This window comes from Somniosus microcephalus, chromosome 13 (genome assembly GCF_052327205.1).
Source record: "Somniosus microcephalus isolate GS21.2 chromosome 13, FLI_Smic_1.0, whole genome shotgun sequence".
In the NCBI taxonomy this organism is placed as follows: domain Eukaryota; kingdom Metazoa; phylum Chordata; class Chondrichthyes; order Squaliformes; family Somniosidae; genus Somniosus; species Somniosus microcephalus.
The window spans coordinates 192203431-192221545 of NC_140999.1; the positions used below are offsets into that span (position 1 = coordinate 192203431).

Here is an 18115-nt window from a genome sequence, read left to right on the forward strand (position 1 = left end):
TTCAACTAATGATTTCAGTAGTCAAATATTCCTATGGATCTGTATCATCAAAAGTCTTGCATTTAGTGCGTCACACATTAAATATGCAGGCGATGCATAAAATTTGTCCTTGGCAGAATAAATTAAATGTCACTTTCTACTCGTTGACTCAAATAAGCAACTGAACTATACCAATTTATTGAAATATAGATATAGATCAACAAAGATCCCACAGAAAAGAAACCACTTAAAAGGCTGCAGTTTCACAGTCATATTGTCATATGTAGTTAATTAAAAACATTTATTAGATAATAAACCCATTAAAATATTATGATTCTCCCTAAAAAATATTAAGATTACCCAATGGGTTTTCCCCATTCTTGACTGCCGTTTGTTTTCAGAAGTTTGGGGCTTGAGTTCAGCTTCAGTTTGAGTTGAAAATGTTACCTGGGCCTTGGGTGCTAGAGATTTCTAGGCACTGTGAATAGAGAGAGCAGGTGTGTGTGTATCTATAATATATATATATATATTTATATATTGGGTGTTGGTCTTGCCTTGCTCTTGTAGAACGATAATACCCAGAGCACACCATGACGATCCATGGGCAGGGGAGTATTAAAAAAATGGTGTGTATGAAAGAGATGCTTCATGGGAGTTGTAGTTTACACTTTCCACCTGTGGAACCAAAATACTCTCAGAGCACTACAACATGCCACATGGTAACTAGGCAGTAAATGCACAATAAACAATGATAAGAGTGGTCTGCACAGAGTGTCTTAAATGGAGTGCACTTAAACAGAGTGTTGAACTTGGGAATTCGGAGCAGAGGGGGAATTCGGAGCAGGGGGGGAATTCGGAGCAGGGGGGGAATTCGGAGCAGAGGGGGAATTCGGAGCAGAGGGGGAATTCGGAGCAGAGGGGGAATTCGGAGCAGGGGGGGAATTCGGAGCAGGGGGGAATTCGGAGCAGAGGGGGAATTCGGAGCAGGGGGGGAATTCGGAGCAGAGGGGGAATTCGGAGCAGGGGGGGAATTCGGAGCAGAGGGGGAATTCGGAGCAGAGGGGGAATTCGGAGCAGGGGGGGAATTCGGAGCAGAGGGGGAATTCGGAGCAGAGGGGGAATTCGGAGCGGGGGGGAATTCGGAGCAGGGGGGGAATTCGGAGCAGGGGGGGAATTCGGAGCAGAGGGGGAATTCGGAGCAGGGGGGGAATTCGGAGCAGGGGGGGAATTCGGAGCAGGGGGGGAATTCGGAGCAGAGGGGGAATTCGGAGCAGGGGGGGAATTCGGAGCAGGGGGGGAGGAGATGCTGCTTTTTGCCTCCAATACTTGAAGTGCATTGTGTTGCAGGTAAATATTAAATTTCATCAGCCTAGAACTTAAACTAGATCGAGTAATTAGTTTAAGAACTAAACAGTAAGCTAAGTTAATTAAATACATAAACTTTAATTAACTAAATAATTAAAACAAGGTTATAAAGGGATGGCAGTGCAGGTGGTGTGCTGCAAATGAAGCATGTGGGAGTTTGTGGAGAGCATTGCGATCCCGGACGACCACGTCTGCAGTAAATGTGCAACTCGAGGAACTTCAGCTCAGAGTTGTTGAGCTGGAGTCCGAGATGCAGACATTGCAGGGCATCAGGGAGGAGGAGAGTTATCTGGACACTTTGATCCAGGAGGCAGTCACACCCCTTAGGTTAGGTAGTAGTGCGCTAAAGAATCCACGCACGCTGTGGTTGTTGGCTAGCTGCTGGATCTCCTGCGCTTTCTCCACCCACCACCTGTTCTTTAGGTCACGAGTTTTTTGTTGGACCTCGGCCTTCAGGCATCTGTAGAGCTGCTTTCTTGCTCTCGAGTTGTGTTGCTGTTTCCAGATCAGAAATGCTTTGCGCTTGCGGCTTATTAGCTCCTGGATCTCCTGGTCATTCTCGTCGAACCAGTCTTGGTGTTTCTTGGTCGAGTGACTGAACGTCTCTTCACAGGTGCTGATTATGGAGGCCTTGAGTGCAGACCAGGCGCTGTGGACACTCTGGGCTTAATTTTAACTCTGCCGTCAGGCGGGCTTTGAGGTGTGTGGGGGGTTAAAATCGCAAAACCTGGGGGTCGGGAACCCCCCCCCCCCCCCGCCTGGTTCCCGACACCTAGCCATTTTAACCCAGGTGTGTCTGATGGTCCCGAATCAGTCCCGCCTGCAACAGGCAGGACTGGTCTTTACGGCCCTTAAACAGCACTCATTGGCCTTTATAATCCCATTTTAACAGGCCCTTGCCTGTTTAACCCTTTTCCCACATAAAACACGCCTGGTGGGGACCACGCCTGTGAAACCTGGCGTGAACACTATTGGCTTGCTGACTATCAGCTGCAGGTCAACCATTAAAGAGGAGATTTGATCAGTCATCATTTGCAGGTGGCAGGACTTTGTTGTCTCAGGCCTGGGGCAACTTTTACCAGGCTTAACCACACCTGTGGAAGGTTGGAGCCTCACACACTTCTCCAGTGTGACCTCCTGCGAAACCCCTCTTGCCACCTTCACTCAGCGCTGCCTCAACTGAGGCATCTACCAGAAGCATGAGAGGTCTTTTTTTCCTTCCCTTCTTGGCATTAGAGGACCTCCAGCCCCATTTGCGAAATGACACACGCCACAACTGCAGAAGTTGCCATCAGAATTTTTATGCAAAACAAACAACTGATGGCATTTTTACAAAATACACAACATTTCACCCAAGTGACTACCCTTGTGACTACTTGTGCTTTATTTTCCTCTTGCGCGTGCTCCTACGTAGTGGTTCCCCTGTGGCTTCAGCAGATGTGGAGGCCCCTTGCTCACTTTCCTGCTGCTCCTGTCTCGACACCTTTGGCGGGCGTCCTCTGGGGTGGCGAGCCTGTGAGGGCTCATCAGCAGTCTGCTGCTCCTGCGGCTGTGCAGGAGTTGAGACGTCTATCTCAGTTGGGTGTGGACTCCGGCGGGACTCTGACCGAGGGCTCTGCAGTGGCATGGAAGTGTGAGCACTTGGAGAGGAGCCCCCACTTCCTTGAGGTCTGCCACCAACCTCCCTCTCATGGGTCAGGTCCCCCTCAGTGCCTGCAAGTGGCTTGAGAGCACCTTGCTGCACATCAGGGGGGCCATGGGGACCCGTATCTGCAATGGCAGTCCTACTCAGAAGAACTTCCATGAAGGTCTGGTTTCTCTGTTCAATAGATGCCCATCGCTCCTCAAGAGATGTCATTCTATTCTGAACACTCACCATGTTTTCCATACCCTGGCGACTAACCTCCTCCATGGCCATAGCCCTCCTCTCCTCTACCGTAGCCATCCTCTCCTCTCTGGTAGCCAGCCTTACCATGGAGGCAGCAATCATTTCCACGTAGGTAGTCATCCTTTCTGTGTTGATGTGTTCATGCGTCACTGACTCCACAAAGGCTCTGCTCATGTTCGCTATGGACTCCTCCATTCGCTCCACACTCGTAGCGACCCTGGAGACAAAACCTGCTAGAGACTCCTGCATCTGTGCATGGAGTTCCATCACCTCTGATCTTACGGATGGACCCAGAGGCAGAGGGTCGACATGCAGCTGAGCCGAGCTGGCAGAGTCCTGCGCCCTCCGACGAGGACTCCACTGCTGTCCCTGTCTCCACAATCTGCTGATGCTCACTTGTGAGCTGTGATACACCAGGTGACAACTCTATTCTATGTCCCGAAGGTCCCACTGAGGTGTGAGTGTCTGCGCTGGTGCTGGGTGCGCTTATTTCTGCTGACGCTGCGCCCTCAGAGGTTGCAGATTCCTCTGAGGAGTCTGGCATCTCAGGCTCTTCCTCCTGCACACTGGGGACGGGGGCTCTCGATGGTCCTGTGGGGGAGTCAAGGGAAAAAGTTAGAGATGTGATGCCAAGGTTACATGCACATTGCATTTTGCAGATGATCATAAGTCCATATGATGTAGCTTCAGAATCATTATCAGCAACTCATGCAATGCCAATGAGAGAGATGGAAAACTATTCTGTCACCAGCTTGCGGGGATGCACCGGTCTGTCCTTCCCCAACTTCCGCATCTCTGTCAGCCCCGACAATCTCCAGGACGCCTTCCTCCCAGGGGGTGAGCTGGGCTAATGAGGGCGGCCCTCCTCCTGTCCTGGCTCGCGCTCTCCTGTTGTGAGCTCTCTTTTCCTGCAATGAGGGAGACAAGTGGAGGTTGAGTGAGAATTAAGGAGATTGCATAGCATAGGTACTTAGAAGGAGACAAAGATGGAATGAGGTTGCAAGACCAAGGGCCCTCCCTGTGTGTTGTCAGTTGTGTTCAAAGCATCAGAGTGAGAGGGAATGTGAGGGCTGCATGGTGGAATAGTTATGTGAATGAGCATAGAGAGAGAGGGAATGGGTAAGGGTGCATAGATGTGAGTGGGATGTGGAGGAAGAGATTGCTAAAGCTGAGTGCTGGTGAGGAAAGGCAATGGGAATCAGATTGAGGGTGATGGAAACTTCATACAGTACTTACTCTTCCAGTGCGATGAAGGTCATGGAATCTTTTTCTGCACTGCATCCAGGTGCGCCGTGTGAGCCCCAAGGAGTTGACTTCCCCAGCCACCTGTAGCCACACAGCCTTGGCCTGACTGGGAGGCCTCTTCCTCCCTGAAGAAGGGAACAGGACCTCCCTGTGGGCCCTAGCACCATCCAGTAATGCCTGGAGTGAAGCCTCATCAAATTTGGGGGCAGCTCTTGCTCCTGCAGGCTCCTGTGCCATCCCAATGGTGAAGTTTGGAAGCCTGCAGAAGAAGCAAGGCTTGCTGTGGGCCCTAAAAGCAGCAGCAATGATGACGTCATATTCTGCGACTTTCTGACTGGAAATACTCAATTGCCAAGGCTTCCCACACGTTGGAAATCAATTGGCCAATTGAGTTAAAATTGCATCAATCTCACAGACCCATTTAGATTCGTGTGGGAAACACTAAATTCGGGGAACCCGCCAATTCCCCGCACCTGAGTTAAAATCGACCCCATTGTGTCTCTGCATCACTGGGAGTCGTCAGGTTGTTTGAGGCGCAGGCTGAATAGGGCTTTCTTAGCGGGGTCTTTGAGTGCTCCAGCATTGATTTTCCTGCAGCATTGTTTCTGTTGCTGCCGCTGTTTTGGGGCTACATTGATGGAGATGACAGAGCGGATTAGGTGGTGGTCTGTCCAGCAGTCATCAGCTCCTGTCATGGCGCGGATGATGCCATGAAGCCTTGTACTTGTCTCTCTGCCGGAACAAGGTGTTGGTTATGACAAGGCCATGTTCTAAGCATTTCGTCAGGAGGAGTTGATTTTCCCTACCCACTCTCTGCCGATCACACCTCCCCAGAGGTCTGTGTCCTTTCCAACTCTGGCGTTAAAGTCGCCAAGGAGGATCAGCTTGTCGCCCGTTGGGAATCGGGACAGCGATTGTTCGAGGCTGGAGTAGGATTCCTCTTTGGTCTCGTCTGTGGCTTCCAGTGTTGGGGCGTACGCACTGATGACCGTAGCGCACTGATGACCGTAGCACACTGGTTCCGGTCTAGGGTGAGCCGTAGAGTCATGAGGCGCTTGTTTATACCGCTAGGGGAGTCTCTGAGACGCCCAACTAGTTTATTTTTTATGGCGAAACCTACCCCATGGAAGCGGCTTTCTTCTTCAGGTTTGCCTTTCCAGAAGAAGGTGTAGCCACTGCCTTGCTCCTTGAGCTGGCCTTCCCCTGCCCGCCGGGTCTCGCTTAGGGCGGCGATGTCAATGTCGAAATGTCTGAGCTCCCGGGCAACGATAGCAGTACAGCGTTCCGGTCTGTCACTGTTTGGGTTGTCCATGAGGGTCCTGATGTTCCAGGTCCCGAACTTCATTTTAAAGGGTGGAAGATGCCTGTGCGTGAATTCTTTTAACGTGGGGTGGCCGTTGCACACCAGCTACCACACGGGCTTGACAGAACAAGGTCTTGGTCCAATGGCAAGGCGATCCAAGACGATTGGAGACCCGGCTCTTTAGCACAGTCAAGACCGCCTACGGCCCAAGCACCCAAGGCCCTACCCCACTGCGGGCCAAGAACGGAGAGGTACTCATCAAGGACAGGGAGGCAGTCAGTACCCGCTGGAAGGAGCACGTCAAAGATCTCCTTAACCGAGGCTCTGTCTTCGACGCAAGTGTCCTCAACTCCATCCCGCAGCATGCTACCCGCCACCATCTCAGCACAACCCCAGCCCGGCATGAGGTTGAAAAGGCCATCCAACAACTGAAGAACAAGGTCTCAGGAGCAGATGGAATCCCTGCCGAGGCGCTAAAGCATGGCGGAGAAGCACTACTGGCGCGAATTCATGAACTCATTTCTCTTATCTGGAAGGAGGAGAGCATGCCAGGGGATCTCAGAGACGCCGTAATTGTGACCATCTTCAAGAAAGGTGACAAGTCCGATTGCGGTAATTACGAAGAGTTTCCCTGCTATCTGCCACAGGGAAAGTCATCGCAAGAATCCTCCTCTATCGCCTTTTCCCAGTAGCTGAAGAACTCCTCCTAGAGTCGCAATGCGGATTCCGCCCACTAATGGGCACAATGGACATGATCTTCACCGCGCGCCAATTACAAGAAACATAGAAACATAGAAGATAGGAGCAGGAGTAGGCCCTTCGAGCCTGCTCCGCCATTCAACGAGATCATGGCTGATCATCCAAACCCTCGCACCCGGTCCCTACACCGACAGCCATCCCACCCAAGCCCTATCCCCGTAACCCCACGTATTTAATCCCCCCTAACACTAAGGGTCAATTTTTATCATGGTCAATCAACCTAACCCGCACATTTTTGACCTCACAAAGGCCTTTGATACTATCAACCGTGAAGGATTATGGAGTGTCCTCAAAAATTTGTCACCATCCTCCGCCTGCTTCACGCCGACATGCAAGCCGTGATCCTGACCAACGGTTCCACCACAGACCCAATTCATGTATGGACCGGGGTCAAGCAAGGCTGTGTCATCGCACCAACGCTCTTCTCGATCTTCCTTGCGGCAATGCTCCATCTCGCCCTCAGTAAGCTCCCCGCTGGAGTGGAGCCAATTTACAGAAACGGGAAACTGTTCAACCTCCGTCGCCTCCAGTGCAGATCCAAGGTCGTCCCTCCCTCTGTCGTCGAATTACAGTATGCAGACGACGCTTGCGTCTGCGCACACTCATGTTGAACTCCAAACCATCGTTAACACCTTCACCGAAGCGTACGAGAGTATGGGCCTTAAACTAAACATCCGTAAGACAAAGGTCCTCTGCCAACCTGCCCCCGCAGACAGTACTGCCCCCCGATTTTCAAAATCCATGACAAGGCCTTGGACAACGTGGACCACTTTCCATACCTCGGGAGCCTACTGTCAACAAGGGCAGACGTCGATGACGAAGTCCAACACCACCTTCAGTGTGCCAGTGCAGCCTTCGGTCGCCTGAGGAAGAGAGCGTTTGAAGACCAGGACCTCAAACCCGGCACTAAGCTCATGGTCTACAGAGCAGTAGTAATACCCGCCCTCCTGTATGCCTCAGAGATATGGACGATGTACAGCAGGCACCTCAAAGCACTGGAGAGGTACCACCAACGCTGCCTCCGCAAAATCCTGCAAATCCATTGGCAGGATAGGTGCACCAACGTCAGTGTTCTCGCTCAGGCCAACATCCCCAGCATCGAAGCTCTGACCACGCTCAATCAGCTCCGATGGACGGGTCACATTGTCCGCATGCCCGATACGAGACTCCCAAAACAAGCGCTCTACGCGGAGTTCCGACACAGCAAGAGAGCCCCAGGTGGGCAGAGGAAACGCTTCAAGGACACCCTCAAAGCCTCCTTGAAAAAGTGCAACATCCCCACCGACACCTGGGAATCCCTGGCCCAAGACCGTACAAAGTGGAGGAGAAGCATCCGGGAAGGCGCCGAATACCTCGAACCTCTTCACCGGGAGCAAGCGGAAGCCAAGCGCAAACAGCGGAAGGAGCGCTCGTCAACCCAAGCACCCCACCCACCCACCCCTTCAACCACCGTCTGTGATAGAGACTGTAGGTCCCGCATTGGACTCATCAGTCACCTGAGAACTCATTTTTAATGTGGAAGCAAGTCATCTTCGGTTCTGAGGGACTGCCTAAGAAGAAGAGGTAGTAGTACAGATCTGGTTAGTGATCAGGGACGGGAGGGTGTGACTGCAACTCAGGTTGGTAAGGGGACCCCAGGTGCTGTGCTGGAGGAGCCTCGGCCTTTTCCCTTATCCAACACGTATGAGGTTCTTGCTGCCTGTGAGGATGAGGGCAAAGTCTGCAGGGTGGATGAGCAAACTGACCACGGCGCCATGGTATAGGAGGCCATTCAAGTGGGGGTAGTGAAAAGGAATATTGTAATGGTAGGGGACAGTATAGTTAGGGGGATAGATACTGTTCTCTGCAGCTGCGATCGGGAGTTCTGAAGGCTGTGTTGTCTCACGGCTGGAGAAGGATTTTGGAGTGGGAGGGGGAGGATCCAGTTGTCGTTGTCTATGTAGGAACCAATAACATAGGTATAACTAGGAGTGAGGTTCTGCTGAGAGTTTGAGGAGCTAGTGTCCAAATTAAAACGCAGAACCTCAAAGATAATAATCTCTGGATTGTTACCTGAGCCATGCGCAAATTGGCATAGGTACAAGCAGATCAGAGTGTTAAATGCATGGCTCAAAGAATGGTGTGGGAGGAAGGGGTTTCAATTCATGGGGCACTGGCACTAGTACTGGAGAAAGAGAGAGCTGTTCCATTGGGACAGCCTCCACTTAAACCGGGCTGGGACCAGTGTCTCAGCAAATTGAAAACTAGGGCTGTAGATGGAGCTAAAAAGGGAGGGGGAAGAGGGAGAAGGGTCAGGTGAGGAGAAATTTAGAAATCAAAAGAGAAAAGTCAAGGCAATGGAGCAGTGTAGCGATTTGGGTTAAAGATAAGCAGTGTGTGACAGGAAGGGACAGAGAGTTTAAAGGTAATCATGTATCAGCGAATAAGATGAAAGCAGGGAATAATGGTAAAAGGTTAAAACTAAAAGCTCTTTACCTGAATGCATGAAGCATTCGTAACAAGATAGACAAATTAGTGGCACAAATAGTGATAAATGGGTATGATCTAATAGCCGTTACAGAGACATGGTTGCAAAGTGACCAGGGTTGGGAACTAAATATTCCAGGGTACTTGACGTATCAAAGACAGGCAGACTGGAACAGGAGGGGGGTGGGGGGAGGGTAGCCCTGATATTTAAGGATGACATAAGTGAGAAAGGATCTTGGCTCAGAAGATAAGGAAGTAGAATCAGTATGGGTGGAGATAAGAATTAACAAGGGGCAGAAAACAGTGGTGGGGGTAGTTTATTGGCCCCCAAATAGTAGTAGAGTATTAATCAAGAAATAATAAGAGCTTGTAACAATGGTAATACAATAATCGTGGGGGACTTTAATCTGAATATAGATTGGGCAAATCTTGGGCAAATCAAATTGGCATGGGTAGTCTGGAGGACGAGTTCATGGAATGTATTTGAGACAGTTTCCTAGAACAATACATCATGGGCCAACCAGGGAACAGGCTATTTTAGATCTTGTTTTGTGTAATGAGACCGGGTTAATTAGTAATCTTATAATAAAGGATCCTCTAGGGAATAGTGACCATAATATGATAGAATTTCACATTGCGTTTGAAAGTGACATTCTTAAGTCTGACACTAGAGTCTTAACAAAGCCAATTACGTAGGTATGAGGGGCGAGTTGGCTAAGGTAGATTGGAAAATTAGATTAAAAGGTATGACCGTAGATAAGCAGTGGCAAGCATTTAAAGAAATATTTCAAAATTCTCAACGAATATACATTCCATTGAGAAATAAAAACTCCACAGGATAAGTGATCCATCTGTGGCTAACTAAAGAAGTTAAGGATAGTATTAGATTAAAAGAAGAGGCTTATGATGTTGCAAAGAATTGAGGATTTGGAGAGCTTTAGAAACCAGCAAAGGATGACCAAAAATTGGGAGAAAATAGAATATGAGAGTAAATTAGCAAGAAATATAAAAGCAGATTGTAAGAGCTTCTACAAGTATGCAAAATGGAAGAGAGTAGCAAAAGTAAGTGGGGGTCCCTTAGAGGCTGAGACAGGAGAAATTATATTGGGGAACAAGGAAATGGCTGAGACTTTAAACAAATATTTTGTATCTGTCTTCACAGTAGAAGACACACAAAGTATACCAAAAATAATGGGGACCCAAGGGGCTAATGAGAGCGAGGAACTTAAAGTAATTAATATCAGTAGAGAAAAACTACTTGAGAAACCAATGGGACTAAAAGCCGACAAATCCCCTGGACCCGATGGCCTACATCCTAGGGTTCTAAAAGAGGTGGCTGCAGAGACACTGAATACATTGGTTGTGATCTTCCAAAATTCCCTAGTTTCAGGAACGGTCCCAGCGGATTGGAAGGTCGCAAATGTAACCTCACTATTCAAGAAAGGAGGGAGAGAAAAAACTGGGAACTACAGGTCAGTTAGCCTGACATCAGTCGTCAGGAAAATGCTGGAATCCATTATGAAGGAATTGGTAACAGGATACTTAGAAAATCAGAACATGATTAGGCTGAGTCATCATGGTTTTATGAAAGGGAAATTGTGTTTGACAAATTTATTAGAGTTTTTTGAGGATGTAACTAGCGGGGTAGATAAAGGGGAACCAGTGAAGGCAGTGTATTTGGATTTCCAAAAGGCATTTGGTAAAGTGCCACATAAACGGTTGTTAAGCAAGATAAGGGCACATGGGGTTGGGGGTAATGTATTAGCATGGATAAAGGATAGGTTAACAGGCAGAAAACAGAGAATAGGGATATACGGGTCATTTTCAGATTGGCAGGCTGTAACTAGTGGGGTGCCGCAAGGATCAGTGCTTGGGCCTCAGCTATTTGCAATCTATATTAATGACTTTGATGAAGGGACCGAGTGCAATGTATCCAAGTTTGCTGATGATACAAAGCTAGATGGAAAAGTAAGATGTGAGGAGTACACAAAGAACCTGCAAAGGGATTTAGACAGGTTAAGTGAGTGGGCAATAAGGTTGCAGATGGAGTATAATGTGGGGAAATGTAAGGTTATTCACTTTGGTAGGAAGAATAGAAAAACTGAATATTTTTTAAATGATAAACTATTAAATGTTGTACTAGTACAAGAGACACAGAGTTAGCATGCAGGTACAGCAAGCAATTAGGAAGCCAAATGGCATGTTGGCCTTTATTGCTAGAGGGTTGGAGTATAAGAGTGAGGAAGTCTTGCTACAGTTGTACAGGACTTTGGTGGGACCACACCTGGAGTACTGTACAGAGTTATGGTTTCCTTATTTAAGGAAGGATATACTTGCCTTAGAGGCGGTGCAACGAAGGTCCACTAGATTGATTCCTGGGATGAGAGGGTTGTCCAATGAGGAGAGATTGTGTAGAATGGGCCGATACTCTCTGGAGTTTAGAAGAATGAGAGTCAATCTCATTGAAACATACAAGATTCTGAGGGGGATTGGCAGGATAAATGCTGGGAGGTTGTTTCCCCCTGGCTGGAGAGTTTAGAACTAGGGGGGGGGCACAGTCTCAGGATAAGGGGCCAGCCTTTTAAGACTGAGATGAGGAGGAATTTCTTCACTCAGAGGGTTGTGAATCTTTGGAATTCTCTGCCCCAAAGTGCTGCGGATGCTCAGTGATTGAGTATATTCAAGGCTGAGATAAATAGATTTTTGGACTCCAGAGGAATCAAAGGATATGGGGATCGGGCAGGAAAGTGAAGTTGAGGCCGAACGTCAGCCATGATCTTATTGAATGGTGGAGCAGGCTCGAGAGGCCGAATGGCCGACTCCTGCTCCTAATTCTATTCTTATGTGAGATGGCGGGGAGATTTCTTTTCAGTTTATACAGTGTAAACTGTTAAACAAAAATCTAATCCACAGATGTTGCTTAGCATGATGTTTTTTGTTGTGTAAAAGATGGGGATTGACATTTGCACTAGACCAGAAAGAAACATTTGAGGTGCTCAGCTCAGACATTGTCACTGAGACAGTCGGGCAAGCCCAGGTCATACAAACAACCACCTGATCAAGGTCCCAGTCATTGGAGACTTAACTGGGGAGAAACCTCCCTGGTGCAGTGCTACACCATTGACCGCCTCAACAAGAACTACAAATTCACCATGGAAGTTAGGGGGAGAAAAATGATCTTTCTGAATCATCATGTAAATAACTGAGAAAAATATTTTCAAGCAGAGGAAAAATACAAATAAATAAAAGTACTTGTATCTGAGGCACATCCAATGTGAGCGGAAGGGCAAATAATCAATCTGATGTAAGTAACTGATGGAAAAGGCTTTGGGGAGGGAAGAACAAATCTACTTGCATCTTAAGCAAGTTAATGTTAGATAAATATTGAGGGAAACTTTCTGCTGCTGGCTGGCAGTTTCTTGCCTGAAAAATTATCTGGCAGGCCTTCAAATGGGCGCCCAGAAGAGGTAGTACGCTGTTTCGTTGTGTAAATTGAGCTCCTACGCCTGTTGTCGGACCCCTGATTGCAACTTTCAAAGAGAAATGGGCCGAGAATGCCAATCCCATTTCTCCAGGCATTGAGAGGCCTAACCAGCGACCCTTAAAGGGACCACTGGAGACCTCTCCAAAGGTAAGTTTTCTTGAAAAGAAAGAAGATTTTTGTGGGCCCAGGAGGAGCAGTACTGCTCCTGCAGGCCCCACAACATCTTCCGTGGCCCATTCTCGTTCACCTTCCTTGTTTGGCACCCTCAGCTAATCAACAAAACTTTAATCAGGTTTAAACCTCACACAATGAGGAATAACAGAGCCTTAGTTCCTAGCTTTCCTGCTGACCTTGTTTGGCTCACTTTTCTCTTCCAACTTTTATCCTGATGATCTTGGCCAATAACCTTCTTGCATTGTTCCATTCTGTTTTACCACAATGCCAAGTTTTATCCCCATTATATTTGTTGGTTCCTCTGTTCTTTAGACTCCAATATGAATAGTAGTTCTGATGGTAACTCTCCTGTCGTGTACATCTGATTTTTATCATGTCCTATGCTGCATCTTCCAGTTCCGTTACTCCTTTTTTCCTTCTTGGAAATTTGTTTGTATTCATTCTATCCCCAAGAAAGGAGATCTCTATTACCCTTCCAACTACCCTTCTATTGCACTTCCATCTATATTTTCTAAAGTTATGGAAGTTCCTGTTGGCATGCAAACTACCATCCAGAATTATCATATGATGGCAAACTATAGTTATGAGTGGATTTGAGATACAGGGACTATCTCCACTGGAACAGAGCAGGCTAAGAGGAGATTTATTCTAGGTTTTCAAAATTATGGGGTATGGATAGGATGAATAAGGAAAGATTATTTCCTCTAGTTAGGGAATCAGTGGTGTGGGGTCATCAATTTAAAATTGCTATTAAGAAAGTAAGGAGGTTCAGAGAAATTTCGTTACACAGGGGTTGTTAGAACATGGAATGCTTTGCCACAGGAAGTATTTGAGGAAAAAACTATTCAAGAGAAGAGTAGATAAACATTTGAAGCAGAGGAAGATATAGGGTTATGCAGAGAGAGCTGGGCAATGGGATTAGTATGGGATTGCTCTAGCAAAGAGCTAGCATAGACATGATGAATTGAATGTCCTCCTGTTGTACCTGATCCATGCTTACCAGTATTGTTTTCAGCATAGGCTTCCACAGATGATCTTACCTATGTTCTTCTCTAGAACTCTTCTTTTGGACACCCGATGAGGCTGTTCTCTCTCTCGCTATGTTCCCTTTCACATAACCACGATCTCCTCTAGTCATTGTCCAACCATATCCACTCATTTACTTATAATTCCATTCTGTATTCATCAAATTTCTTCATATTGCCCACCCTTAGCACACAATCTTATTTTACTTTCAGTGTTCGGATCCCGGGTTTGGGCGGTGTTTGTATGGGGTGGGCTGATGGTGGGTGAGCTTGGGGGGGCTGGGATGAAGCACCCATGCTCCTCCCCTTTGTCTTTCTAACCTGCGTTCAGTGATTCACTAAGTGCTACCACTAAGTCAAAAGCTGCAGAAAGGACAAGGAACGTTAATGCACCTTTGTCACAGTCACAGAGGGTATCATTTATGACTTTTATTAGGGCTGTTTCAGTGCTGTGGCAGGGGCGGAAACCTGATTGGAGAGATTCAAACATGGAGTTGTGGGAAAGACCGGCATTGATTTGGGAGATGACAACACGTTCAAGGACTTTGGAGAAAAAGGAAGGTTGGATTTGGGACAGTAGTTTGTAAGGATAGAGGGTTCAAGGGTGGGTTTTTTTTGAGGAGGGGGTGATGATACCATTTCTAAAAGGGAGGGGGACAGTACTTGAGAGGGAACCGTTTACAATGTCTGCGAGCATGGGGCCAGGAAAGGAAGTTGGGTGGTCAGCAGTTTAGTGGGAATGGGGTCTCGGGAGCAGGAGGTGGGTTTCATGGACAAGATGATCTCAGAGTGGACGTGTTATGTGATATTCGAGAAACTAGAGAAAGAGTTGGGATCAGGGCTAGGAAAGAGGGATGCCTAGTGAGGTAGGTTTGGTTTGGTAGGGAAGATGAGAGGGAAGCATCAGAGGAAGCTGAACAAATGATCTCAATCTTCTTGTAGATGGAGGGGTCAGGGAGACTGGTTTAACAAGATGGCTGGTAGTGGAGAAAAGAAGCCAGGGATTATCTTCACTCTCCAGTTTGATCTAGTCGTGGGTGGTTTTGACAGAGGAGAGTGAGGCCTGATGGTGCTTGATGTGTCCCAGCCAGATCTGGTGATGGATGGCTAAACCAGTTGTGCTTTAGGTACACTCATCTGTAACCCTTGGATTGAGGGAGCGAAGATAGATAGGGGCCAGATTAGCAAGAATAGCATGTTTTCCTCCCTATTTAACAACCCACTATCAAAGTTGTAGGAACACATGGCTTTGAAATGTGATTTCTGAGGATGTACTTTTGTTAGGTTATTAACTCCGGTTGCTTCCATTTCAGCTTTCTGTACGCTAATCCAATATCCTCACATCTTTGCGGTCCAGTTCCCTCACAGCACTGTGTCAGTAATTACTAAGAGCCATTCCTTCTAGATTATGTAATGCTGTTATAATGAATTTAAAAATGTCGACAGAAATAATAGCTTATGGGATAGCTAGTTATTTCTAAATTATTTTTTATTGGTTAATTTTGAAAGGGTTTCTGATGGTGCGTCTCCCTCAACACTGTTCAAAGTTGAATCATCATAAGTATAAGGCAGCCTCTGAAAGCATGTAAAACTACCATAACATCTTCTGCTAATTGTTTAGTCTGTGTTATGCCCCCACATTCAGATATCTTTCCTTAAATAAAGTCTGTAGATATTTGAGGAGTTGGGGTAAGAGGAGAATAATGTTTCTACAATTCTCCAGTTATTCAGTAATGGTCTTGAGCTGTGGAAAAACATTTCTGTTAAGGCTCAAATATCAACAGGCTCTATAATTGCTATATAAAGTCCATTATTTTATTATCATTCTTTGTATGCCATTTTAGTAAAATACTTCACATACTGGCATGTGAATATCTGTAACAAATTCATTTTCATTAAGACCATACCTTTTATAAAAAATTAAAAAAAAAAGTTGCTTTCAATTCTTCATTTGGTTAAAGTCCACAAACCATAGAAAAGAGAAGATATGAATTAGGAAAAATAAAAATCACAAGGACACGTGTCCTTCTAAGAAAACTTTCATCCAAAACCAATGTGATAGCTTTTTTCTGGATCTATAACCCTACACGTTCATGTATCCATTTCAATTCACTTTCTTTTACAATCAGTGTCATGCATAATGCAAGCTGCTCAACCACGTTGCCTGTACCAGGCAAGTTCTTGTCTGAATCTCTAAGAAAGGGCATTGTAGGTACAATAGGAATACCAGTGTACACAATAGCCCGACCATGGGTCCAGACCCTCATTCTCAGCAAGGTTCAAGAGATCAACAATCCAGTCCTGGTCTCAGCACTCAACAACACAGAGAGGAACAGGTATAGGCTTGTTCACTTCACAATATGAGCCATCTAAAGAAGGAAAACTTTACGCCGAGGCTGTAGTGCCTCTTTGTGGAAGATTCACATCTGGTCAAGTCTTAGTGCTTCATAGTGACGGACTGCAGGGGCAGTGGTGGTAGTCTGGGATCGCAACAACTGAACTAGGTCAGCTAGGTGGATTAAACAAGGAAAAAACAATTACAGAAAATAAAGCTTACAGCAAGTTAAATATATACACAAGTACTGTTGGTGGAGTAAATGGTAAATAGTTGAATACTCTTTATCTTCAAGGAATTTGAGAGTGTTTTCTGTGGAAAAACTGGCAGGCGACTGAAACAACCAAGAGTAGAAGCACCAGTTGATCACTCAGTAACTACCAGTCTACACAATCATGGTGTGATGGAAGGTAAATGAACTCCAGTGCGAGTGAAGTTACAGCTCCCAAGAGAGGCACAAAGTTAGACGTATCTGCCCGATTCGCCATATCAAAACTCAGGGTCAGGAAATGGAAGTGTAGCCAAGCACAGAACGATAAACCTTTTGTCATCCCAGCATAGTGACTCGGTAGTATTATCTCTGGCAATGTTCAGAACTATAAACTTGCACTGTAAAATCAAAGATGGTGGCTAAAAAATTTGAGTCCACTATGATTTGTGCCATATAACTGTTTGTGCTTCCCCAATCCCCATATTTAGCTGTCTATAATCTTTTATTTGTACCTTACCTTTCCTCTCCTTCAATGTTTCTGTTGGAGGGAGGGAGCAGTTGAGCGCATGGACAACCAGGGTGATAACCTAAATGCTGCTCCTCGATCAGTCTGTCCAGATGTATGGTTCTGGTGGAAAGGGACCTCTCCCATGCTCCGATTTCCTGCTTTTCTGGTTGAGACTGAGGAAAACCTCCACTAAGGAAAACCCAAATGTGAATGTCAGTCATCAATGACATTTAAATTTGGCTCAGTTGAAGGTCCAACACCATTATCGTTGCTACCAGGCCACCCACATAAAACCTTTCAAAGTGTTTCAATATACATTATACATACTATAAATGTTTTAATATACAATATATAAAAATCACGGGAGACTCACATTTTCCCTACCTATCTTTGCCATTTGAATTGAATGCAGCTGCAGCAGTGGTGGTGGACAATCTCAGCAATGGTATGGTGTCTGAACATTGTGTAAACAGATTTTTGGTTTGTTAGCTGGAAACTGTTGACAATAGCAACTTCAACACACTGAACAACTCTACACCGAAACACTGCTAATAAAGCGAAAACACAGTTAAAGAGACAGTATCCATTTAACCATAAACAATCAAACATACAGAACTGCCATGTTACTTGGTGAAAGCTAGTAGGACTAATAGCAGGAGTGCAGAAATGTGCAGGTTTTACTGTACCGAAAGGTTTTGTATTGCAGTATGAAACTAAACAGTTTGGGGGAAAAAAAGGATCAGACACTTTTTCACAAGACTGAAGCACTTTAATAAAGCATGCTAAGAGGGTTGTTAAGTTTTATGTCATTCTGAGTGGCAAAAAAACAAAAAAGGATGCTGTCCCTTTAATGGAAACTGATAGTTAACTTCTATATAAGCTTTAACATTTATGCAATATATTTAAAGTACAAGATATTTATAATCTTTAACAGCAACACAAAATGATTCCTTACTCTACAGAGGTTTTATTCATTAAATGGAATCTGTTTGCAGTTTTATTTCAATGACCAGTTAATTGTTGAAGGTGCTATTGATCTGTAAAATAAAGGATGACCAAATACTTTAAAATAAACTTGTTTCACAAATTAATAAACCATACAATGTACACTGTACTATATCATTTAAGTATATTTAATATTTATTTAGGTTAAACTGCATAGCTTTTAGTTAATATGTTCAAAATAAATATAAACAGTAAGCCCTTGAAGGGTTTTCTGTCAACTTAAGTGTGTGTAAATAACAAAGCAAATGTATTAATGAGAGATGTTTCGCAGTATATTAAAAAATTCAGATATACAAAAGATCTATCATTTACATTAAGTTTTAAAACAAATTATTTGTATTTTATCTTTGAGCTAATAAAGGTATTCA

At 45.7% G+C, this 18115-nt stretch overlaps 1 protein-coding gene across 1 annotated transcript in view; it reads left to right on the forward strand.

Moving 5' to 3' along the window:
- The window catches only part of LOC147108924 (transcription factor-like 5 protein), a 41322-nt gene extending 23207 nt beyond the window's left edge, over window positions 1–18115 (forward strand). The window contains exon 6 of the mRNA XM_086005878.1: window positions 16319–18115. Coding sequence (XP_085862004.1) covers window positions 16319–16441 — 123 coding nt within the window. The 3' untranslated portion in view covers window positions 16442–18115. The remainder of the gene's footprint in view (window positions 1–16318) is intronic.